General features: G+C 36.8%; 1 protein-coding gene across 1 annotated transcript in view; it reads right to left on the bottom strand.

The window, feature by feature from the left end:
- Positions 1–26,194, bottom strand: part of LOC142974892 (uncharacterized) — a 138,229-nt gene that overhangs the window by 79,090 nt on the left and 32,945 nt on the right. The window contains exon 2 of the mRNA XM_076117461.1: positions 17,008–17,721. Within this exon, the coding sequence (XP_075973576.1) occupies positions 17,008–17,660 (653 nt within the window). The 5' untranslated portion in view covers positions 17,661–17,721. The remainder of the gene's footprint in view (positions 1–17,007; positions 17,722–26,194) is intronic.

Raw genomic sequence — 26,194 nt, 5'->3', positions numbered from 1 at the left:
GCTCTGTATAGCGGAGTTTACCTAGATATTCTTTTCATTTTATACAGGCTTTGAACTGTTTCCAGGATATTTATGCTGTTTGTAATACATTTGTTTTTTTTATTTTCCCGTATGGATATTGAGTGTAAGCTGTTTTGTTTGGAGCAGTAATAGTGTCTTTCTTTTATTACACTTCTATGTTGAAGACTTACACTGTGAGTTAGGGAGTTAATATCTGAAGTTAATAAGTCGGTCGTTATAAATAAAAGTTTCCAATCAATCAACGTTATCATTCCAATAATTTCAGAAAATTTTCGCTTTTTTATATTATATGTCAAGCGTATGTACTTACGCATATTAAATTTAACTTATTTTAGCAAATGAAACGAAAGAAAAGAAAAATAAATCAACCGCATAAATATGGCATAATAATACAGTTTACGTTGAAAGGCTCTTGTTCAAATGCCGTAACATTACAGGACAGAAGTTCCTAGAATTACCTGTAGACCTATGTTCTATATCATTAGGAATCATTACATCTACGACAGAAACAACAGGCTTATTTCGTCACACAAACAAATTGCACACGATAAGTGCGCCGTACAAGGTGCGGTCTATCACCGGCATAGTTTCAAAGGATTATAGACTTTATGATCTAGTCCATAGATGTTATGATTGATGAATGAGAGTTAGAACGTAAAGTGCAAGCGTGTGGGTCAGTTGTACCGAGGTCGTTATACCAAATGTCAGCTAGTCAGGATCCGTGTCATTGTCGCTGAGTTTGACTGAACTGATCAAACAAATTATTGAACATACCTACCTACCACTAACTAAAATAGACATCTTCATATATATTTTATCTGTTTGGCAAAAATGCGGTCTACTACAACCGTGTCATAATTTTACAGAACTTTAATTTAAACAACTTAAGCTTTGGTTTCACACACACTCCTTTTATATAATATTTCAGTCATTTTTTTTGATTAAATAGAGTTTTAACATCTTTTTCATACGTTTCGGGCTGTTTTTTTATCTGACAGATAGTTTATCTGAAATTAGCCATACGTGGTAAAACAAGCTTTAATATTGAAATACATGCAACGCGTAGAAGTCGATAGAGATTTTCCTTATTCAAGTATTAATTGATTTCATATTTATAGAAAAGCAAATAGAAGAGACAGTGTCTAATTAACATGTATCCTGAATTCCTGAAAGACGGCTAAGGTCTTTGCCCTCATAACATATTATGTACATCTTTAGAAGTAACTTATTTTCAATAACAATAAAAAACAAATTTGTCGACTGTTGTCGCTACTGAGTCACTAATATCTTCAAAAAGGAATCTATAAACGTAGTCATTTATCATTTTTGGTATTGTTTACACAAAGCGATTAACCCAACACCTAATTAGGAAACTAAATTATCGACCGTTTTTAAAACACGTTTTGTAATACATAGTTATGAATCACGGCTTACGAACATCGAGTTCGGTACATTTATGAAGAATAGTTATTCAAAGCGATAACATATAGGAGTAAAGTTGGAAGGACTTATATGTTCAGCTAAATCTTCTTGGATAAGTATACAGTGCACAGTAAAGTTCTAGTCATCTTGTTAATATGTAGAGAGTTTGTATGTCTATAAAGCTCCTCAGTTTAACCTCTTGAATTTAAAACTTTTCTACTCACCTTTGTAATCTCTAAATATATTTCCAAGTTTAGATTTATTATTTGTAAAAGTGGGGAAGAGTAGCAAGTAAAACTGAACATGCAGTTTGTATAATAGAAATTGCGTGCCGCTAAGGAAAATCGTATTGTAGTAAATGATGACATTTATCAATAAAATATATAGCTTAATAAAATACAATCGCATTTTTCATGCTATGAAATATGTACACAGTTCATCATAATCATACAAATTGTGACAGCCGCATCTACCATTCAACTCTCGAAACAACCGAACAAAAATCCCGAATCATCCATCACGAATGTGTTTACTCCGGGAACACAATAACGCCGATCAATCAATACAGTGAAATGCAACAACGCGCTCATTTGCCATCAAAAACTTGAAAGTTCAAAGTTCACAATCATTAGAGGCTGATGCGGACTGACCGTCATTACGAGCGATGATAATTTACATAATGGCCTCACAGAATGACGGTGAAAGATATCTCGTACAAGAAACTTTTGTCGCGTTTGCATTAACAGACGTTCACCGTAATAGAACGAAATGAGAATGTACGACAAAGCAACTGCTTATTTTCCAAGTGAATTTAAAGTCATTATGTGCTGTTTGACCAGTCGACGGCTCCCTTAAGTTAGTAACGAGTAGAGTCTTAAATAAACGTACTGTTATTCCCGTCAGGCAAGACAGTTTACGTTTCTTCAGTTTCAGGTGACTATTGATGTTGTTGAAAACATGCTAGGCAAGGCATTATCAGGCGCCGCCGGTCGGAGCGCAGCTAGTGGTGGGCGGAGTTCCCATCAGCGTTGGTAGGTCGATGCGGTACTTAGGCATCGTCCTCGACAGCAGGTGGAACTTTCGGGAGCACTTCCTTCGCCTTGCACCCAAACTTGTTGGAGCTGCTGGGGCACTGGGAAGATTGCTTCCGAACCTGAGGGGGCCCTCGGGTGCATGCCGCCGGCTTTACACCGGCGTTGTGCGCTCGATGGCTCTTTACGGGGCGCCCATCTGGGTGGATGCCCTGAATCGCCGGAACACTGCGGTCCTTCAGAGACCGCAACGAGTGATGGCGAACAGGGCCATACGGGGATACGTGACCGTCAGCTTTGAAGCGGCATGTGTCCTCGCCGGGACTCCCCCATGGGACCTCGAGGCTCGTGCCTTGGCGGAACGTTACCGTCAGGCGAGAGCAGAGAGGGACACGGGGACCGGATCACTGCTATCGGGGGCACTCGCACGGCGTGAGTGCCGCGACGAAATCCTCCGGCAGTGGTCCGAGCGGTTGGTAGAGCCAAGCGCCGGTGTTCTGACCATCGGCGCTATCCGACCGGTCCTGGATCGGTGGGTCAACAGGCGACACGGGTCGATGACCTTCCGGCTAGCGCAGGTCCTCTCCGGGCACGGTTGCTTCGGGAGATACCTGTGCCGGATCGGCAGGGAGTCGACGATGGCGTGCCATCACTGCGGCTGTGCCGAGGACACGGCGGAACACACGCTTGCCGTGTGCTCGGCGTGGTCGGTGCCGCGCGCAGCGCTTGTTGACGCCATCGGAGCCGATCTGTCACTCTCGACCGTGTGCCAGGCCATGGTCGACAGTGGCGAGGCGTGGAGCGCCATGGTCACCTTCTGTGAGGAGGTGATCAAGCGCAAGGAGGAAGCGGAGCGGGTCAGGGAGCTCGATCCCCTCGCGGACCCAAACCGCCGACGCCGCGTCGGGCGCAGGCGGGTGGCGCATCTGCGCCGCCTTCCTCCTTAAGTGGAACCTCCGGGTAACGGAATTGGGACTTCCGTTGCCCACAGGAGAGGTGAGGTTCCCAAGATAGGTGATGGGCGGGTGGTGTCACGTCCATCGTCTATGGTGTTTGATGCCGTCACTATCCACCCAGGCGGCATCACCCAAGGTAGGGCCCCCCTACAGGGGGCGAGCCGCGCATGGCGTGCGTCTTGCGGTACTAGCTTATTGCGGTTATCCCGGCGCACGTCTTTGCGGAAGCGGTTGGACACTCGTCAGGTTTTTAGTGGGCTCTACGGCGGACCACATACCCCGTTTGCGCAGTCCCAGTGCGACGGGGACCTAGCCGGTGGGTCGACTTACAGCGACCCCGATTGGTTTCCCTGACGAAAAAAAAAAAAAAAAAAAAAAAAAAAAGGCAAGGCATTATCATGTACTTTTTGTGCAAAGCCACAGCACAAACAATTTGAAGAACCTCTGTCCTCGAACTTACATCGTGTAACATCAACAAAAGAATTATAGAACAACATACATATTATACGTATATCTCAATTACAATTCAATTGCTCGACAGATATTTATTGGCTGTCGTAACGATATTGTAACATGCCACCATTTGAGCAATTTTAAACGGTTATCGTGCTACAAAAAAAGTAAATATAATTGCTTGTTTGTCAAATTTGAATTACCCGTGTTATAAATGTGAAGTGAAATTCATAAAAACTAATTGACTGCCACTCTATCATTGTTTTCTTATAATAAGTGTACTTTAAAAATTATATAACAGAATGCGTTTAGCTTTCTTATATAGGAATTGTATGTATTTTATTAGTACATCATTCGATATTTTACTGGATTCACAGCGAGTTTTTGTCATTCAGCGACAGGACATTGATAGATTGTACGAGTATATCTATTGTTCGTAATCGCTGCCTTGTTTTTAAAATATTAAGTAAATACATTACAAATCATAAGGTGTAACTACTCACACGTGATTTTACGGTCAATAATACTAATTACTACAGAAAAATGTACTTAAAAATGTGTGTCACGCCATGAATGTCCGTCACCGCACTTAGATAACACACGAAAGTGTTTAAATGTATTATTGTGCAACACCTATTTGTAGGAGTGAATAATACCGAAAAAAGTTACGTGTGCTCTACCTATCTCTATTCAGTTGACGAAGCGTTGCGTAACCAATACGATTGCTTTGTTCGTCATTATGTACTCTAAAGTGGAACAAAGCTATTTACCTAATAATAATTTCGACGTGTCAGCAAAATAGTATTTCTGTATCGGAGACTGTGAAAAAATGTAGAAAGCTGTTTTGACGAATTGTATTTTTATTACAAAAAACTACAGCAAGTTTTTTCGACAAATTCTAATAGTTACATCTTGAAAGAAAGTTGAATGTCAAACAAAGGGATTAAATTGTAGAAGGTTGAACAATTATACAATTCCATCATCATTGGCCTGTGTCCATCTATTGCAGATGATTCAGGTGGCGTCAGATAGAGGAATGTTTGTTACAAAGTAACATCTTCGTTCGTGGCTTAAAAGACCTATACGGGAGTGACAGCCGCGACCGCAGTTTTGGCAGATGAAAGATTCAATTCCAAATTACAATTAAAACATGTAGACTGTTATTTTGAAACTAGCTGACCCGCGCAACTTCGCTTGCGTCACATAAGAGAGAATGGGTCAGAATTTTCCATGTTTTTGTAACACTTTTTACTGTTACCTACTCTGCTCCTATTGGTCGTAGCGTGATGATAAAAAATATGCTTTTTTTTTTCATGAAAAATATTCTCAAAATTATTTATATCTCTTAGTATAACGAAGTCGCGCTAAGACATATCCGCCATTAAAACAGTTGCCATGGCAACGGAATTTTGTTAATTCAATGTCATTATAATATTGATTTTTCGCGACTTCGTTGAATTTTTCTGAATTTTCCCGGGAAATGCGTCATTTTCCCGGGATTAAAAGTAGCCTATGTCCTTTCTCGGGTATCAAAATATCTCCATACCAAATTTCATGCAAATTGGTTCAGTAGTTTAGACGTGATTGAGTAGCAGACAGACAGACAGACAGACAGACAGAGTTACTTTCGCATTTATAATATTAGTATGGATTAATGGAACCTGTATTGTTATTAATTGACATGGCTCGATACCTACAATTATATATTTTAATCAATGTATTGTAAGATCAAAATAAATTACAACATCGCAATCAACGCAATAAAGCGTTAAATATATTATTTACTTGTTGATTTTGCGACCATATCACTCTTCGTTCGTGTAAAATTAAATGATAATGTAAAATAATGAAGGTAAATAATGCATGATCGTGTTAATCCGAGAGTCGTATTATATAAATCAATTAAGAGGATTCGAAACTGTGTCCAGAATTGACAGTGATAAGGATTGATGGTAACGAAATAAAACATTTCATTTCACCGAAAGCTGTTAATATTATGGTACTAAAACAAAGACAGTGAGTAGTGACAACTGATTAAATTACAAAACATTAGCGACGTTCCGTGTTACGATCATTTTCATGTAAATGTTGGGATCGCGTGCGCAGTCCAACGACACAACAGTTCCAATTAGTATCAGTCGTGCAATGAAACGTACTGTGCGTGCTTCAGGCAATACAGAGCTGACGACATTGCCATAAACACATCCACGTAATTCACAAAACTAATAAACACTTTACACATGGGACTGGTCCCTACTTCGGCAATTTGTAACAGCGCCCGGTTACGTGATAATGTCAGGACCTGAATATTAGATGACTAAATTGTATGGTCAGTTGATACGTGAAATGTTTGAAACAACGATATTATGGCATTTAGCATGGTTTTCCTTGCAAATCAGCCAGCTCCAAAGGACCTTTTTGTTTACACCATTGCCGCGTTTATCTAAATTAATAGTTGTTAGATACTAAAGTTTTTATTCGTCCCTAGTCTGTACTTATGTTATGTTTCATAAGTATTTTATCCCAAAGTAGATATTTTCGCTCTAACTTTGTAAGTAACTAGTAAATACTAGAAGTTAATTATAAGGCACCTACATAATTAGACTCAAATATTGCTAAATTATCTAGCCAGTGAATGGTGGTGGATTCGATAATGATCTTAAGCCTCTTACTAGATTTTGTATGAAAGGAAACGGACGTACGCTTCGATATAATCTATCTTTATACTAAATGTACTAACCACCCACGGCTTGCTTGGAAATACTTTTACTAGAAATATATCAATAACAAGATTTATCATGTCTCTAGATTAGTACTGACTGATGACTATTACAGGGTTTCATTTTATATCTCCTTTCTTACAAGGGACAATTTTTTATACACTATAACACTATTGTTCCCATCCATATCCCCGTCAAGGAGGCAACGGAATTTTAATATAATAATTAACTTTTTAATTTTCATCAGAAAAAAATATTAAATCTATCAAGAAATACAGCCCTGAAGAAGTACCAAGTAGACAGACTGCCAAATTGTTTGTTCTTTATGTTAATTGTAGATGAAACGTTAATAACGAGATTCGTTGCACTTAAAACCTCATCACCTATCACAGAACATTAATTGCACAAGCATGTATGCAGATTCGTAGCATTCAGTACAAATCAAATTCCATCTGTGAATTCAATTACAGTTGACAAAGCTTCAACTCGCTCTGACTGGTACTAGAGGTATCGTCGTAAGACATTTGACTCTGACACTTTCACCTTGCTCTATGACGTAGACTTATAGTAACGAGTATTGAGTTGTACGCTTTGATACAATATCAAGTCCGTATCTAGTGTTGGATGTTTCATCGACACATCTCTCAATTCGACATGCATTAGAGACCAAATATTACAGAGAGAGAGAAAGAGAGAGAAAGACAGAGAGAAAGAGAGAGAGAAAGAGAGATAAATTATCCAGTGTAGATAGAGGTATTTTTTTTTATTTAGCCTGTTTCTATGTCCCACTGCTGAGCAAAGGCCTCTCCCCTGAGTTTTCAGTCCCCTCGGTCGATTGTTGCGTCTGGCCATCCATCCAAGAACGCATCCAGGTCATCCCGCCATCTCCGTATAACGGAGATAGAGGTATACCGAAATACAATATTTTAGCATTGTTATATTGACCCATTGATTGATTATTAAGGGCAAACCAATTACTTAGCTCGCAACTAGACCACTGGAAAGTATATTAAGTATATTTAGCTAAGGATATTCCAACCGAACTTAGAAAAGCCTAATCACAATAATACTATTTTGGACTCAGGAATCTGAGTTATCATGATCAGTAGTACGTCTCCGCTTAGACCACATACGTAGAGCAGTACTACAGTGATTTGTAATCATAGATTGTCGAGGAACTAAGTCAAGGATGAACATAGCTGGTAATAAAATTTATAGCATAGTTCAATGTGACAGCATTGTTTCAATAGACCCGTATAATCTGCAACTATTAATTACGCAAAGTTCGTATATCACAGGTATTTGTAATGCGTATTTTGCAATTAGCGTTGACTAAGTTACACTGATAGAGTCACATCGCAAAATAGTCACGAATAATTTGGGCAGAATTCTGCTGAAGAATGTCAAAAACTTTTAAGGGAACTAACAATGATATTCAGCCTTAGAACCTACATACATATGTATGTTTTCCGACAATTAAAAGTTAAACTTGTGTTTATTTTTTGTCTATTTTCAACGAAATTGTCATAGAGTCTTTAAAATATAATATATTAATATTGTTTAAAAAAATCTTTACAAGTTCTTTGTTTTAAGCATGTAATACAGTATTATGACACAAATATACTCAATAACAAGATAAGCATAATTTCAAACGTTGTGATTCCTGTCCGCATTTACGAGTACCTAATAGGATTACAGATTATCTGTCGTTAGAGTGACAGGATTCTAAACTGCCACCCACTTGGCGAAATTGAATTAAGAAACGGTTTGCTTGAGCTACTTACAGGAGATATTAAATTCGTTTAGTTAGTTTTCTTTAACGAAAATAAAATTATTTGTAAGTATAGGAGTTTTAGCATACTTTGAAAAATGTTGTAAACAATAGGTATGTATTGCAAATATAAAAAAAAAACAAATGTAAAGCAAGTTATTTCAATGCATTATTAAATAGTATTTAATTATGCGATGTTAATTACTTTTAGTATTTTTACTGTTTAAGTTATACACCATTAAAAATAAGCGTGTTTGAAAGTCACTAGACCATTCTGAAATTGCGAGTTAGATATTTATGGCAACATATTTTGTCATTTTCATAAATTGAAAACATCAGGATTAGATAGCGGATTTGGTTCAAACATCAAGAAACCAGTTATAATAACGAGGTAAAGGAACAAACTTGTTAAGTTTAATTATTAATTATAATTACCAGTATCAATGATAAAGTAACCTCAATAATCACCAAGGATATCCGACATAACTGTACTTCGAACGACTAAATAAAATCATAATCGTAAAAGTTTTCTCATCGATATTTTAAAGAAAGTGAAGCTGTAAGCTTATCATAAGACAAATAGCTTTAGACATCGCTTACAAGTAATTGTAATTAACTATTTTCTACGGCTTTGTGGGATAATCCTAGCTATTAGAGATAAAAAATCGATTTATCCAAATTGGAAAAGAAGATCTTGAGATCAGCCCGTTAAAACAAACAACAAAATATCTTTTTAACTTTTAAAATAATCCTAGCACAAACTAACTAGCAGCTATTTTTGAAAACCACTTGAACAATCTTCGTAGCTTCTTAGTCACATGAACCTTTATCATTACAATCTATTTATTGATGAAAACTAAATGAAAATTCGTTTTTTTCCTTTCGTGTTGATACAAACGCCTCGAGAGACATTATATGATAGTAAATAATAATTAGCTAGTGTATGTAGATAGTATAATTATACCATATCACTAGCTATGAAACATGAGACTTCAATCACGTTCAGATCAGTCTTGTTCAATACAATACTCGTATTCAGTTGCGCAAGATTGTTCCACTAACGACTGTTGCAAACTGCATGTTAGTACATATACTATACTTATATGTATAATAGTAAAACATATAATAACCTAGTGCTCTAGTTTTAGTAGTAATTCCTTTTGAAATATTATTTGCATCGACTGGTAGTGGATTGTAAATATATTTACTCTCTTCATACGAAGTTTTCTCTTATATATATATGGAGTGGAGATCTAAGCGTATTGGTTGACCGTTAAATAATGATTCATAAGGGATTAAACAAATTAATGCTATAATAATTTGTTTAATCGACATGTGGGTCGTTCATTGATATCACGACCTCACCTATGTCGAAAAGTAAACGTTTTAAAAAACGTAGTAAACATTTAAAATATAGATTCGGGACGTCCCAAAATTGAACAAGGCTTTGCTTATCAATCAAAATGTACACGAATCTAAAAATTACAATACAAGCATGTTATTATTTCCCAGTGTCAAGTAACTTTTCAGTCAGTCACCTTGCTCGTGACTATAACCTACATAGTCGGATTTTCTTATTGTTCTTAATCTTGATAAGAAATGTAGAGAAATAGTAAAGTATGTGTATTTATGATGATACGGCATAGACCTTGGGTAGGTATAATAACGTTTTATTGAACCACTAGGAAACATAATAAACATCAATGTATCTCAAATGAGGTTTACGTTGTAATTTTATGTTAATTACTGCTTTAGCCAAGGTACGTTTACTAAGAAATCTATTATTACCACTATTTAATGTAGCTTTAAGATTTATTTAAAGCGCCCAGTCATAGTAACGGACCAAAACTACTCTTTAAAAAGGATATAGCGGTTGTATAAAATGTTAGTGATTTTAAATAAACGTTTGTAGGTCAATGAGACAAAAAACAAACTTCCTATTTTATAATTTAGAAACGATGTACCTATAAATCGAAATGTGAGTTATAGAGTTTGCAACTAAACATTAAAGATGGCATAAGATTTGTGTAGACAGACGGACAATGCACTCGGAAATTGGATTGCCTCTGGGCCGAGCATCGTCCGAAGTCGGCTCGTAATTGGCCGTTCGAGTCGGGCCGGTCACGAAGCGGCCACACAATCTCGAGCTCACTCCAGCCATAAACACACCGCGCGGCGAGCACCAAACACACCCGCTATTGTGATACAATCAAAGAAATTGAAATACAATTCGAAAAACGAACAAGTTGAAAGGCTTTACACATTAACAACAAAAAGAGCTAACCTTCTAAACGTTATTGTTAGTCGGTCGATGTGAACATTAAGTAAATCCACTTGGAGGCGCAAGTTTAGTTTCCAATACCGATGATTTTCTGGCGGCTTTGGCGCGAGGCCCGAGCCATTAGGATGTTGGCACAACGCCAGAAACGCTCGAGGTGCAACTATTTATTTGTAAGCTCAACATTCAAGGAAGTGAGGAATCTAGGAATAGCAGCCACGTGGAGTGACGACTCGCCAGAAATACTTGGTTTCTTTATCGAAGTAATTAATCAACGTTTTGGCAACGTTTCCCATAATTTTAATAATCTGGGATGAAGAGGTATTTGGCAAGTAATATGAACTGTCTATCATAATTATTAATAATAGGCAACAAGGTTATAAGTAACGAACAGTTAGGTATACGTTGAAACTCAATGTCAGAAGCATATTCGAAGTATCACGGATGCACACGAAGGTACATTTCTCGCAATGCGTAAACGCGTCGGTATTTCGTAAGCTAGCGATATTGACCGACAAACCACGTTTGGAGGACAGTACTGTTTACTATCTACCTCAATGCAAGCAAATTTCGCTTGCGACATAGTACTTGAACCGATAATACGAACCGTTGGTCGACGTCCAAGTGAATTTCATTCATTCTGACGATTTGACTCTCCTAGAATTTACTACGGAATTCTTGGAACGTAACTGTTATATTGATCTTGAAAATAATGAGATGTAAACAACAGTTGACTGTCGTAAATTGCTAAAGATAACATTTAATAAAATTTCTTTACTAAAGTCGCTTTGCCACAAAGCGAAAATAATTTTAGATCTTCATAACAATCAATAACACCACACGAAAGCGCCAAGCAATAAAATACATTAAAGTTCAACAACTACACGTTTTACAATGCAATTAAAAACCAGAAATTCCTGCATAAACCTGATCGAAGCGACCATCTGTAAAATATATTAGAATGCACTTCGTCGTACGATTCCTGTTATACAGCTCATTAACAACAGATGTTCACAATTGACAACGGTGCATCTTGTGAGATATAATTCTATGAATTACTGTAATCAGATAAAAACGTGTCGTGTTTTTAACGTACTGATATTTGGTTTGAATAGTGACTTGAAAAAAACAAGATATGTCTCAGAAAATGATATTATAATAACTAAAAAATTGACTGAAAAACTAAATTAAGCTAGTACCAAGGTCTGTTTGTAACAAGTGGTCAGATTATTTGTCAAGGTTACTAGGTATTATTAAAGTAAGACAGAATATTGTCAAGAAAACCCAACAGGAAATCGAATAACTTGAAAACCACGAATCCGCAAGCAGCAATCGAGATACTTTATGTGATCTAGAAACGGAAATCGTCCTGTTTCACAAATGATCCAAAAAACTAGCCCAAATCATTAACGTCATTAAAACTAAAGTAACTGTAAATACATCGTTAAGAAAACATACTTTTATTTTTAAAAGAACCAGTCGCATAATTAACTGATTGACAGAGAACAATGATAAATACCGTAAGTCGTAAGTGAAGATACGAGTACCTGCCTCCGTACGTATGTATAAGTATAACGCAGTACAAGAGATGCATCGGCCCACATCGAAGCGTGTGCGCCACCGACCTACACGGACCTTGTTACTATGTGGGACACAATTACGCACACACACAAACTGTACACACAAGAAACTGAGGCATTACAACTCATTTATATTCGATTGTTGATCACCTACATTAATAATGCCAGACTGCCAGTCTCAAAATAGGATTTCCTCGACACCGCAAGATAAATATTCAATTGTTTACAATAAGATCACTCATTTCACGTCGAACGTTGAGAAACATCGGCCTAAACAGATTTCATAGGAACCTAGTAATCTAAATAATCGTTCTATTTACAAGTCTGGCCAATCCTGTTATTTGGTCATTAACGATTCTGATAACAGGCCGTAAATCAATTGAAAATAGATACTCAGAATTTATGGTTCCAATAAAGTATACACAGCGATAGTGAATAACACCACACCGACCACTCCAGATTTACGACTTACGGAGAGAAGAGTTCTTTGAAGCGCGAAATTTGAAAAACTGCCGCTGTATGGCAAGTGGGATCGAAAATAAAAAGTAAAAAAACATCTAGATTCATCTGCAGTATCGAACCAGGCTGTATGTCATGTCTGAGAGTCAAAGTTTTAATGCTCTTGGTGGCCAGGATTGCTCTTGCTTGGCGATTTTTAATTGGCTCTTTAACCAGCTTTTTCTAAGTAACATAACATGTATCGTGTTCGTATGTATGTATCAAACAGATTACGAAAACCTCAATCAAATTACACGAATACGTATAACTGTACAAACATTCTAGTAAAAAAGCGCTTACTTAACTCCTTATCACGAACGAACAAATGTTTCGAGTTCCAAATACATTTGATACAATTAAGCGGTTTATTCGAACACTCGTATCTCGTAACTGGGCCGGGTGGAGTGTGCAATCGATAAAACGTTGATCGAAAGCAATCGATACTATGTATTAGTTTATCGACGTTCTCTAATCGATTGTAACGAGTGTTTAAGTGTTATTCTAAATGTTACTTGTTGCCATTTATGTAATAAATGTTTCTATTAACCACAACTTTTTATTTCACGACTGCGGTTTCACTCGTGGAAGAAAGATGTTTGGCAATACGCTACGTTTTCTCAAACATATAATGATTTACTGGGCATGTTTTTATAAAATCAAATAAAATAATAGGCAGAGAAAACCACAAACGAACGCCAGATAAGTTCATAAAAAATAAATGTAGCAATTTGTGAAAATAAAATAAGAATTTTCAATCTTAATTACAGTAACGACCAGAAATCTACGTAATTTCACCCTAGAGAGTAGTTTACTGATGACGGTTTTTAAGTAAATGGTGCCTTCGCAGCAGTCGTTTACGAAGACATTTTTTGTTGAAGAAAATCCCTAATCTACATCTCCCGACCTGGGATTTGAAATTCAGATCCCAGACCTGTATAAGACATTTCAATAACAAAAAGGATCAAACATAAAAATAAACCGGGTCTGATGTAATATCTTCAGGTAAATAATATATCGTTGCCTGTCTAGATGTAAGCTGACATCAAATATCAATTTGTGATACCTACTTTAGTCGTAAAACGTTGTCTGAAAATTACAGACTATTGAGTTATATTTAGATTTTAGAATTGTATAGTTTTAGAACTTTTACCTAGGTACAACAAATAAGGTAAGTATAACAAACAGGTTTAAAAAAAATACGGAAATTATTTAAGGATTCACAGAATATATGTTGTTATCTAAAAAATACTTTTTGAAAATATATTAGGTACTTCATTATTTTCTTCGTAGTCATTACTAATTACTTCAACTTTATATTTTGATGTGCATTTTCAGGGTCATACCAAAGAAATTTTGAAACAGAGCTGTTTAAGCTTAAAAACATGACTTATCCGCAGCGCTGTATAGTTGTTTAACACGGTACAAGACAGCGAGCTCAACCTCTATGCCACTTTCCACCATGTGGCCAGCCTTAAAACCTGTTTCAGTCGGCCACTACACTATCTCACTTCTAACTTAATAAACTCGCGTTCAAACTACGACTTCTTTTTTCTTTATTTTGTCTACCTAATGCTAATGAATCTGTTTAATATCCGACCTCATTTCCTCTTTAAAAACTTACTTAAAAAATATGTTTGTATTATTGTATTGTTTAATAATTATAATTAGAACGTAAAAGGAATTGTTCATGGACTTTGGTATACGAGTGATTGTTATTTTAATGTTGTTTATTTAAATAATATTAAATATTAATATTATTCTAAGAAATACCAGTGCTTAAAGTGCAAGTGTGGGACTACAATTCTGAGAACAAGATAAGTACAGGAAAAAGCAAAGTCAAAATTACATTTTAAATAATTAATGTCTATATAAATAGAGGTATATAAATAGTAGGTAGGGTTATATCATAAAAGATATTTTTCTCCTTATTTACCTTTCTTTGCAACAACAAATTAAAATATAGGTAGCTATAAAAACGACGTAACTAACAGTAGTAAAATGGTTTCGTTGCAATAATGTTTAATATTATTAACGCGCCGACTACATTTCGTGTCATCAGAAAGTTTAAAACTATACATACTTATGATAAGTGTTTGCACTATTAACAATATTAATAAAAGACCCTCAAACTTAGTGTTGAAGAATCCTTAAAACAGTTTCAAGTAACCTTGTGTATGTGTAAATATTGTTACATAACGAGGCCACCCCAGTTAGCGGCCATTACAGAATGTTGCATGACCAAAACAATTTCAATTACAAAAAACAACTGCGCACCTCTAATGTGTAACAAATACATATGTATACAATTTATCTGTATACATGTTCATTTATGTATTTGTGTCGTATAATTAATTAGATTAGCTTACATTTTAAACAAATTAATATATGCAACTACTAAAAATGCTACTACAATAAATTAGAGATGAGTCACATTTTTTTAGATTTAGCAGATTTTCAAGTGTTACCACACTAATTGGTCGGCGATTGATCCCACTGATTGACTTAGATCAACAATGTATCACAATAGATGTTATAGCAACTATGTCGATTGACGTCAATTTCTATTCTTATGAATCGATAGATTGACGTTATAACACCTTGACTATCTGCTATGCCTTTGCCATAGGGAAAATAAAAAAAAAATCGCCATTGATTTATTAGAACTTAGAAAGTTGCACCAAAAACTAAAGTTTTTTTTTTATATTACTATATATAATACATTATACTACTGTAAGGTATTCAGGACGTATTTACTCTCTAATCGAGTACGCTTCCATTGATGAGAGTAATTAGAACAATCAAATCACTGCATCCATAGATTTCCACTCAGTACCGTAATTCCCAGAAGAGGGATTACGAGATGCACTGCAGATCACACAGAGTAATCTCGACTAATAGAGAACTATGCTATGTATTTGATATAAAGATAAGGACTGCTACAAGTAGCAATTGAGACACATTTTGAGAGATCTTGAACAAATCTCCTCTTTGGATATAGTAATTAATGCATTGTCTGACAAAATTGGAAACAGAAGACCGCACTAAACAAAAAAAGGACAGAAAAGTAGAAATATGACTGTAGAATTTATTAGGCAATACACAATCAGCCATAAACTTTTGAGAAACTTAAGTAAAAAATTGTAAACCTTAATAAACAGGCGATCCAGGCAGGTAACAAGCGAAGAAAGTTACCCCTTTTATATTCTGTTATAAGTATTTATGTAATAGACTTCAATAGCTCAAGAAGACGATTGATTAAGTAACTTCCACTCGTATCCTCAGGATATCGCCTACGCTAAATGTTATTGGGAACGATATTATACTTGTAGCTCGTTCGGCATCTATTGCAGCATCCTTATTATCTTGCAGTTATCCAATATAAAGTGAGCCGATGGTGGGTGTAAGTGCCACGATTATGAGAGAGATTGGAGAAAATAAAATGCGATTTGAGGTCGTCATGATTTCCAATGATTAAAGATCCCTTGGCGCTAGTGAATAATGTTTTGATTATGTCGATGTTGAAGATTTACATAAGTAGGTACGTAGCTTTAGAATTCGATTATTTTCGAACACAAGGAAGGTTGTCCGTGCGTTTTCACGAAAGTCCGGTAGCAGTAACTAGTTATGTAAATGTATCTAAAAGTGGTGCAAAATGTTACTTAAATTGTCAATATCCTTAATTTATCGTTCGTGACATATTGAATAGAAAAGTGTTCTCAGCTTTCATTTCCAAGGCCATCGTCGACGCTCCACTTTTGATCACAACTTTCTGTTCGCGACTTAATCCAAATAAAGTCTAGATTATAAAAATAGAAACGCGAAAACGAAGATATGCAGCTCATGCTTTTTAAAAAGCCATTTGTTTTAACGACGTGAACAAAGTTATCAAAACGTTTACGTAATAATAGTTTACAATCATATACTTTAGTTTCGGACCATGTGAGAGACATTCACCATTATTACAACTCATTCACATTTACTTCTTGTGTAATTAGTTGAGTTACATAAAAAAGTCACAGCTTTAACAAAAGACTTCAACGCACGCGCGCGACTCTTTGAAACGCACGCGAAGAATACGCTCGAACGACTACAAGATTTTGTCAATTATGTATTTAGTTTGCCTTAATCTGATTCTTGTGTTTTATAGTACAGCTCGCTACTAATACAAGTACACACTTGCTCAGAAGCACTTTTAGTGCATCTAGCATTGAAACTTTTACCAACTCTGAGCGGACCATTGTCAACGTTCATTACATAGATTTGTACCAGATGTTTACCTGAGAGGGATTGGCTGGAAGGGGAAACGGTGCGTTGGCGGGTGCGGCGGCGGTATGATCGCCGCTGGAGGAGGGTGCACCGGCACCGGGTGCGGCAGCGGTGGAGGCGCCGGGGGTAGCGTGCTGTAGGGCGGCGGCGGCACGTTCTCCAGCAGCTCTGGAACCCGGGGCGCACGCGCGCGGCGCACTCGCCGCCGCCTCGCAGGCTCCTCGGTCTGGCACTCCGCAGTCGCCACACTCCGCTCCCTCTCCGTCTGCACCGCACTGTTCACATTACCACCAGGCACAATAGCAGGCGGTGCATCCTGCACTTGCACTATGTTCACGTTCACACTGGACACGTTTTGTCGGCTCGGCTCGCCCGGAACGCGCACCGAGACCGAGTCCGACTTGCGCAGCGGGCCGGGCGCCGGCACGGGCAGCCGCATCTCGTGGCGGGGTGTGATCGCGCGGTACGACGCGCGCGCATGACGACCGCCGTTCGGCGACTGGGGCGCACACGTCGCGCCCCCCTCGCCGCGCGCGCTCGCCAGCGCGCCATCCGTGCGCGAGCGCGCGAGGGGCGGCGAGCGACATTCGTACGGCTGCCACAGCAGCGAGGAGAGCGCTTCGGCGGCGGACAGCGGAGGCACCAGCGCGTTCAGCGCGCTCATCTCGCGACCGCGCTCCGCTCTCGCGACACCGCCGTCACCCGCCACCCGCCACCGCTTGCATCTGGACACAACACAATACTTCATTAAAATCTTTCTAGGTGCCAAATCGTTATATATCCTTTACTTCAGTAAAACTTTGAAATCTATTAGAGGCTAAGCCAGGGACTATAGAAAACATTCATACCTAAATTAAATTTCGTCATATTTCTCAAAAATTTCATACAAAAAGCAGTCAAACTAAAAATATATTGACATTGAAATATAAGATCACTCTCTAGAACTAGGTAAGGAATAGAGAGTTAAGATATTTTCAAACAAATCTAATCGACTGGTGGGAGATAACGACTTCAATCAGAGTCTAAGCGGTCTCTTCGAAACCGCATATAGAAGTAATACCTGCGTGTTAGCTTTCGCAAACCACAATAGTCGAAATATGGCTTTATTGTTCAACAACACAATACTTGGCTCAGTAGTCAACAGACACGAGTAATGTGCGATGATCATTTTGGTTTGGACTACAATAAGTAACAATTTTCCATTACAATGTGATGTCACCGACATCATTGTTACTGATGTTACGTTGTACAGAGAAACGCGAAATACATGAATCTGTGTACTCACAATAAGTACCTAATTGAAGATTGACATTGTCGTTCATGACGTTACAGCGCAAATACATGAAAGTATTATCATGCTCTCTAATTCTACTGTACGGAACTTCAAACAAAAGGTCTGTAGCACAAGTCATCATTCCAAAGATATTATTGGAGCTGTTATTGAATTATTAGTCTCTTTTTCAAAGCGTACCTACCTAGTTTCTCTTATCTCCCGCAATTATCAGGGAAAGCTTAAATTTTCCAACCAATTTACTAAAACTAGTAGGATATCTAGCCATTTTATCTCCTATGGCAATTATAATAATTTAATGTCAAAAGAATGCGTCGAACGCGCCACATAAATCAAGAAAAACACTTGGCGCAGTTACAAATTTCCTGAAATTAGTAATTACAATATTAGCACATGGAACTAAGTAATGTAAATAGAGGAAGTCGCAATGCAAAACGGCGTAATAACTTCCTACTAACTAGTTCATACATAATAATACATAACGCGTACTCTATGTATATTTAATTTGTAGTACATATTACGTGCAAGCTATCCATCTCATCTCGGAATCTGTAAAAAGTATGTATGAACGTATGTTCGAAGTTTGGTTCGGTCCGTTGCTTTTACGTAACTTGTTCGCTCCACTTACAATGCTCATGGCTTCTTATCTTCTTGTTACTTTTACCATTTCTTTCCAAAACTTTTATCCTTACTTGCATCATTATTGTTGTGCTTTGATGTCGTCAGGAGAAATTTTTTAACAGAATATTTTCGTACAAAAAAGTTTACGGTAATGATATAAGAGACTAGCTCTGAGTTGCGACTCTGATAAACACTTTGCTAGTGTCATGTACATAAAGTAACAATATACGTTAATGTTAATAGTGCCTAGAGAACTAATAACACTATTACTACACCTTGCAGAAACTGAAAAATATAGACACTATAAATACCACAGCACTGTTGGGAAAATATATCCCTAATTTAAAAACGTAGTTGCTCATAACTTTGTCCATCTCCTTTGTATGCGAAAATATCTTGCAGGGACAGAACATTTACATAAGTAATTCCCGCTTACGTCTGTTTTTTAATCCTTTGGTACAAACTCTTCAGAAGAATAGAGATTTAGTACGACCGAGCTTAATATTATGCAGCAAAGCTCTTATGTAAGAATAAGCCCTAGACAGCGGGGAAACTTTATGAAATTTTAATATCCGAGCTGGAAAAAGTCGTGCCTCTAACTCAATAATTCTGACAATATAACATTCCTCGGCCCAGTGCATACTCCATCGCTTGTACGCTGAGAAAATTCAGCTTATCAAACTACTTATAGAAAACTTGTTGAGTTACAACTTTTTGTTTTTCTATTTATTTATCAGCGCCGAAGTTTACATGGATGCATTTGTTGTAAGATTAAGAAAAAACTATACCTTATAAGCTATTATGAGTATCGATTGAATTGTAAAAGTAACCGGGTAATTAACAGCCATGAAGCTATCAATTTCTTTAGATGCTTTCTTTCTAGAATCTATTTCAAAATCGTATTATGATTCTAGTAAGTGATGAACCTAGTTACACAAACTGTAGTCGTGTTGCAATAGAACGTCGCAGGTAAAAGCTGCGCAAAATTTTGCCAAGTTATATATGTCGATCAATACGGTATCTTCGGTAGCTCCACTATAATCTAAAAGTAATTCACCCGATGTTCGTCATTAACCATCAAATTATCGACGGTTGAACTTCAAAAGGAGATATCGTCGGTTACGTGAGGCAATATCGCAGGGAGATCAGCTGGGCTCAGTGCTGAGATCCGAGATCCGAGGTGAAACCGCACTCATACACTTTCTCCAAGGCCGCGCGGCGCCGGCGCCTCCCACCACTCTCATAACTAGGTACATAATGTTCCCAATACGTCTGTTTATCTGTCCAAATACTGCCGGAAACTACTCAGCCGTTCAAAGGCATTGCTACTCTTTATGGTCGTTCAGACTCATCAAATCACGCCGCGTAAAGATCATTATCGGTGCTATAAAAATGTTACCAAAAAGGAGAGATTGTACATTATTTGAATGAAATCTCTTAAAAGTGCTCGTGTCTTTGATATCACAAGAACAATACAATTTCTTAAGAACAATAGGTAGACTGAAGGCATCGACACTTTGTTCAGAAAGCATCGCCACGGACAAAGCTTGTGGAATACAAAACACGCGAATACTCTTACATGATTATGTCATATAATATTATAATACTGCAATAATCATATCTTTGGTTTAACGTTGACACTTTACAAACGTCTTCCGTTTGCTCTTACCTTTATCTGATTGTTATGAAACTAATTAAACGGAGATTTAAAACGTCTGTCTGCTCCATATTGCCGTACGTGTAGTAATTAGACTCAGTAATTATAATTGTTACGTGCGACGGTAGGTATAGTGCCATAATTCCAATTGAGGTTGCATAAGATTAATCGTGTGCTAAATACGTATTTCCGTTCCAATATTTGAATAAAAAATGTGTGGAATCGCATGATCGCATCTTATATTGCATGTAATATACCGCGCTTACTCGTATTGGAATCGAGTTTATTACACGTACTGTACATATGTATTGGAAATTCAGCTTTTGCTTTCGATATTATAAAACTCGGATTGAAGAGTGCCAATATCTAGTTATGAAATTGATGTTTCACCGGAAATTGTAATTATTATGCCATCAAAAACATTCTGTAAAAACCTCAAGTCTCGCCGTAAAAAGTTGTGAGATCTATATAATACCAAGTCGATTAATCTATTTAGTCTCTACTTAAAGGACCTTCTGTCTTAAGTTATTACGTATGTTATTATCATGCCAATTAAAAAAAATACCTTTAAAACAAATGGACCGACCTGGCCATCGCATGATTTAATTATTAGTATGTATCACACTACACAGCACGACGAGAAGTTAATGCTCCTGAAATATTAATGGCGAATTTGTGTTTTCTTGCTATGACCAAGTCGATCTATTTGTTTTAAAGGTTTTTTTTTAAATTGGCATGATAATAACATACGTAATAACTTAAGACAGAAGGTCCTTTAAGTAGAGACTAAATAGATTAATCGACTTGGTATTATATAGATCTCACAACTTTTTACGGCGAGACTTGAGGTTTTTACAGAATGTTTTTGATGGCATCTCACTTCTTTTTGTAGAGCGAACATAAGTCTAATTTGTATGGAAAGACGTTTTTTTTTCATAACTCAACATATTTTCCTATGGGAATGTTGTTCAGTTTCATGGGCTAAACACCCTTACCAACCCTATACCCCCTCCCGTTATGCCTCATATAGTAGGTACCTATTTACACCTATTTATTTTATTTTCTACAGTAATAATGATTCATTAACTGCAAATGTAACCTTGTAATCTTATACATTTATATGAGATTACAAAGTTATTGTTGCAGTTGGTGTATTTAGAAAACTGGACCGAAATTAGAAAATATTAAATTTTTCCCATGATTAAGACACTAAACCCTATTTGTATTCTAATTTTTAAGCTTCTAAGTCTGCTAGAAGTACCTTAGACTTTTGATGATCGGTGAGTCAGTGAGTCAGTGAATCAGTGAATCAGTGAGTGACAAAATTCAAAATTTTAACAAGTTGTCATTCTTAAACCACTGGTTCAAATTGACTGAAATTTTAAATATGCCGTGTTTATACAATGACTAATTAGTTGCTGAAAATCCAGGCTTCTTGATTTATCCACAACGAAATTATAGGGGTGTCAAAAATAGCCCGAATTGCTTCGAGAAAAGGATGTTACGACCGTGCCGCTTTTTTTTTGCTCGACTTGCGGGGGCACTTCCGTGCCCCCAGATCTATTTTGTACAAGATCGTATTACAAAATAGAAACGCTTTGATATTGTCTCATTTTAATAATCGACTTAGAAGTAGTGATCGGTCAAATGTTACGCTTTCTCTGAAGGTCATTTGACGGTAAGCAAACTTGATTGCCCACGGTGTCTTGGCCCATGCCTTTGAAGTTTCTCTCACTTATAATTGGAGACGACATTAATCCACAAATACCTCGAGACGTCGCCGTCGCCGTCGCTATGAATAAGACATTATACAAAGTTATGTCTGTGCCAATATTATACGTCACGCTTGACGCAAAAAATATTCACACTTTAGTTTCATCGCTAAATAATCTTACTTTAGCAGTACGTGACCATAATTATTTATTATGCACTCATGTTTCAATGCATTAATCGAAAATGTTGCTTAATTTAAATATTAATGAAGAAATAATGTTGATACAACGGTTTCCGATAAATTAATTTTCATTTTGCGGGCGTCGATGCGACGTACGCAAGAGTTGGCTTTAACGCGTTATGAAGTAATTTATCAGGAGCCCCGCGGACGTCCGCGTCGTAATCCATCCTCATAAGCGAACCGGCGACTGCAGAAGCGTCCACGGACCGGTAACTTAATCCCCATCAATTTTTCACAAACTCTTACTTTGCAAAATTTCCAAGAGATGCTAATCATTTTTGTTGATCTTCGTTGAAAAACGTGTAAAGTCGGTGCTCTATAGATCATCTGTTAAACCACACTCTAAGTCGGAAGACGAGTAATTTTAAACTCCACAAAAGGCAATCAAGTTCTTTTATTGAGTTTGTAAGTGTGGTTTAAAAATACTAGTAAGTAGCCCTGGTAGGTAGTACCTGTTGTTCTATTATAGTCTTATTCTGTGAAATGCAGCTATGAGTTGTGCATTTAGAGTTATCAGTATTTAACATATCTAAAATAGCTTAGACTAAATTACTTGTTTTGCAATAAATTGCATAATAAAACGCTTAAACAGAACTGAAAATTAAACAGTAATTAACAACAAAATCATAATTAACTCAACTAAATAACTTAGAAACAACAGAGTTGGAATATAACGTGAAACTTTAGAAATTAGTACATTCTATTTATTTTACCTTTTTGCTTGTTCGTGAATAATAGGAAGAGGCAACTGTGAAAACAGTCGAGTTTACATTGTTTTCGATATTTTTATAACATCAAATTACGTAAGGCTTTAGAGGTTTATGAGAAAATCCAAGTATTATAAAGACAGAGGCCAAGGAACTTGAACAACTTGACTTTATGTAATGCTTTCTCCAAAACGCACTTGAGAAATAAAATAGAATGCGTTCCCTTTGTAGTGGCGCGAACAACAATAGCATGGCGCCGGAACTCGGAATAAAAATGAAAGTGGATTCGCCTGTTATTTTTATAAACCTGACAATCTTGTTTCATTTCGTTGCGTCCTCATTAGCATACGTTGGGCCGTACTGTCCGACTCGCGTACGGCTTTACGCTAAACTCTTAACACAATTTACGAAACACCGCTTTCAGCTTGGAAATATGTAACAAACGAAATTGCCTACTTTTCGAGACATCAAGTAATTGGCGCTGACAGGTTGTGAAACAATCACCTCGTCTCTTTGTTCCCGAAAATGTATTAAAAGTTTTCTTTGAATAAATTAACTTAATAAATTTTCTATAGACTTGGGAATTATTTAAATTCACTGACTTGGAAAGCAAGTAATCAGTGCAAAATGACATCATTTCTTGTCATTTACAGGTTTTCAATCAAAACAGTATTACTTTTTACTGTACCTATCAACACTCTACCGACTTAATATTAATTAATTCAGTAGCCGAAAGGTGTTGATTAAATTATACTGCATCGGTATCTAGGGGAACATGTTACCCGTTGTTGATCGTAAAAACAAATGAGTTGACTTTCTTTGCCAAAGATTCGGTCAATCGGTCAACCGGTCTATTACTGACACTGTTTATGAATAATATTTTTTATGCGAGAACAAGAAAACTTCTTTATTAATAGTCAAGGCAACTTGTACATTTAATAATATTCAAGGATAAGAAGATTTGAGCTAAACTTCATACTAAGATTTCGTCAGGTTGAGAGATAAGCTCTTCAACATAAAGGCGATTGTAAATCGAATATTCTAAAATAGTACTACCAATAGGTGGTCAAAATTTGAATATTATTTAGTTTGAAAAAACAGTGCAGTTGAAAAACGAGAGAGCAAAGTTATTTTTTGCCAAGCCTATATTTTTTCGGCACTACCTGCGGCAGTTTGCTTTGGTGCACGAATACGTCTCTGATTTCGATGGTTGTTTTGTTTCAACTCTGCTCTGTCATCAATCAAATGAAAACAAGCGAGTCTATTACTGAATGGAAGCTGAAAAGTTCCGATTGCAGTGTTAGCTACGGGCGGTCCACATAATGGACAATAAAGGCAACATATTTCCGAAATCCGCGCTTAAAGCATTCGGTTCTTAAAACCAATACTCTTCGAACGAAAGGAATCCGTTTTTTAGTGAATTATTACGATTAATTACTGGACAGACTAAAGAGCAACAAAATGGTAATTGATTCGATTTATGAATTTATCATCACCAATTATATAATTCTAAAAATACCATACAAATAGTTAAAATGCTCAGAAATTCTTCATTCAACAGTTATCAAACACTAAATAAAATAAAAAAGAGCCCCAAAGTAAAAATCAAATGGAAAAGTGCTTCAGAGAGAAATCGTAAAGTAAGTTAAAAGTTTTGCTGATACAAGCCGATGAAATGTTTTAACATACATATCTGCCAATAAATCTCTACGAACTTTCTGTCTGACCTAACGTGCAGGTTAATACTTTGGTACTTTATGAATATCGATGTTTTACGATGAATTTTCATCGTCTTTTTTGATAAAGGACTTGTTGTGTTGCATTTATGCATGCACTTTACTGTTTATAAAATAATAATATAAAGAATATAATAATATACGAATTTTAAACCGGTCGGTGATTGTTGTCATTATAATATCACGGCTAAATGACTGAAACAAAGTAGTAATTATGCAGTATTTTAATAGATTACATCTCATAGAGACACATAAAAATATATCTACTCAAATAGATCCGTAGGCTAAAGAGCTTACCTTTATTAAATTAAACACAAACACAGCAGAGGGAAGAATGCTTGCTTAGTTTATTACAAGTTAATCAATCTGTTTCCGTATAAACACGTCACAGTGTTTGAAGACCGTAGGCTAATCCAATACATGGAAATGTCTCGTATTCGTAATTGCGAAGACGCCTTGACATCTGAAGTTATCATTAAATGCCAATGACTAAGTAATCAGGATGACACATGAGTCTCCACAGATTAACAGTTGCTTTATATTTATGATCTTATGAGATTAATTCCCCGATAAACCTTCTTGATTACCGCTAGGAGTGCTGTAGCTCGATACTGCTATCGACTACCGACAACCGGCTATCTGAGCTCGAAAAATTTTACACGAAAATCTGTTTAGCGCCTCTACCGGGCTCCGTAAGAACTATTTTGGCAGTACATTTTAAATTTCAAACTCTCAATACTCGACTGTTCCCTCTGCAGAGAATTGCTACTGATCAAATGTACATAACTAAAAGTCAGAGTCAGAGTCAAAAAAATCCAAATCGCGCCTTTATTTTGGCATATTTCTTTGTACGGAACAAACAGTTAACATTTTTTTCTAGGTTTCATATACCGAAGTCTTTACTGAACGTATAATATCGACCTTATGCATTATTGATTTTAGGTCAAGCCCACCCACCAAACAAATAAAGTAACGGGAACATCCATCAAAATTTATCAAAACTCGTGATTGAACGCAAATTAGCTACATTTAGCAACATAACGCACAGCAACCGCAACACGTAACAGACCACTAGTAATGGCATTATCAGCGACCGCAGAGAGCCGCAGATTACTAGATTCGCTGTTATTCCGTTCATTATGAGTTATTGCTTTGTGCCCTTCACTATACCGGACACGTACTAATACGTAACGTTCACGCACTTCTTCCTAAAGTGGACGCGTAATCGCGAG

This window comes from Anticarsia gemmatalis, chromosome 8 (assembly GCF_050436995.1).
Source record: "Anticarsia gemmatalis isolate Benzon Research Colony breed Stoneville strain chromosome 8, ilAntGemm2 primary, whole genome shotgun sequence".
NCBI lineage: Eukaryota > Metazoa > Arthropoda > Insecta > Lepidoptera > Erebidae > Anticarsia > Anticarsia gemmatalis.
This window is presented reverse-complemented; position numbering and strand designations above follow the sequence as displayed.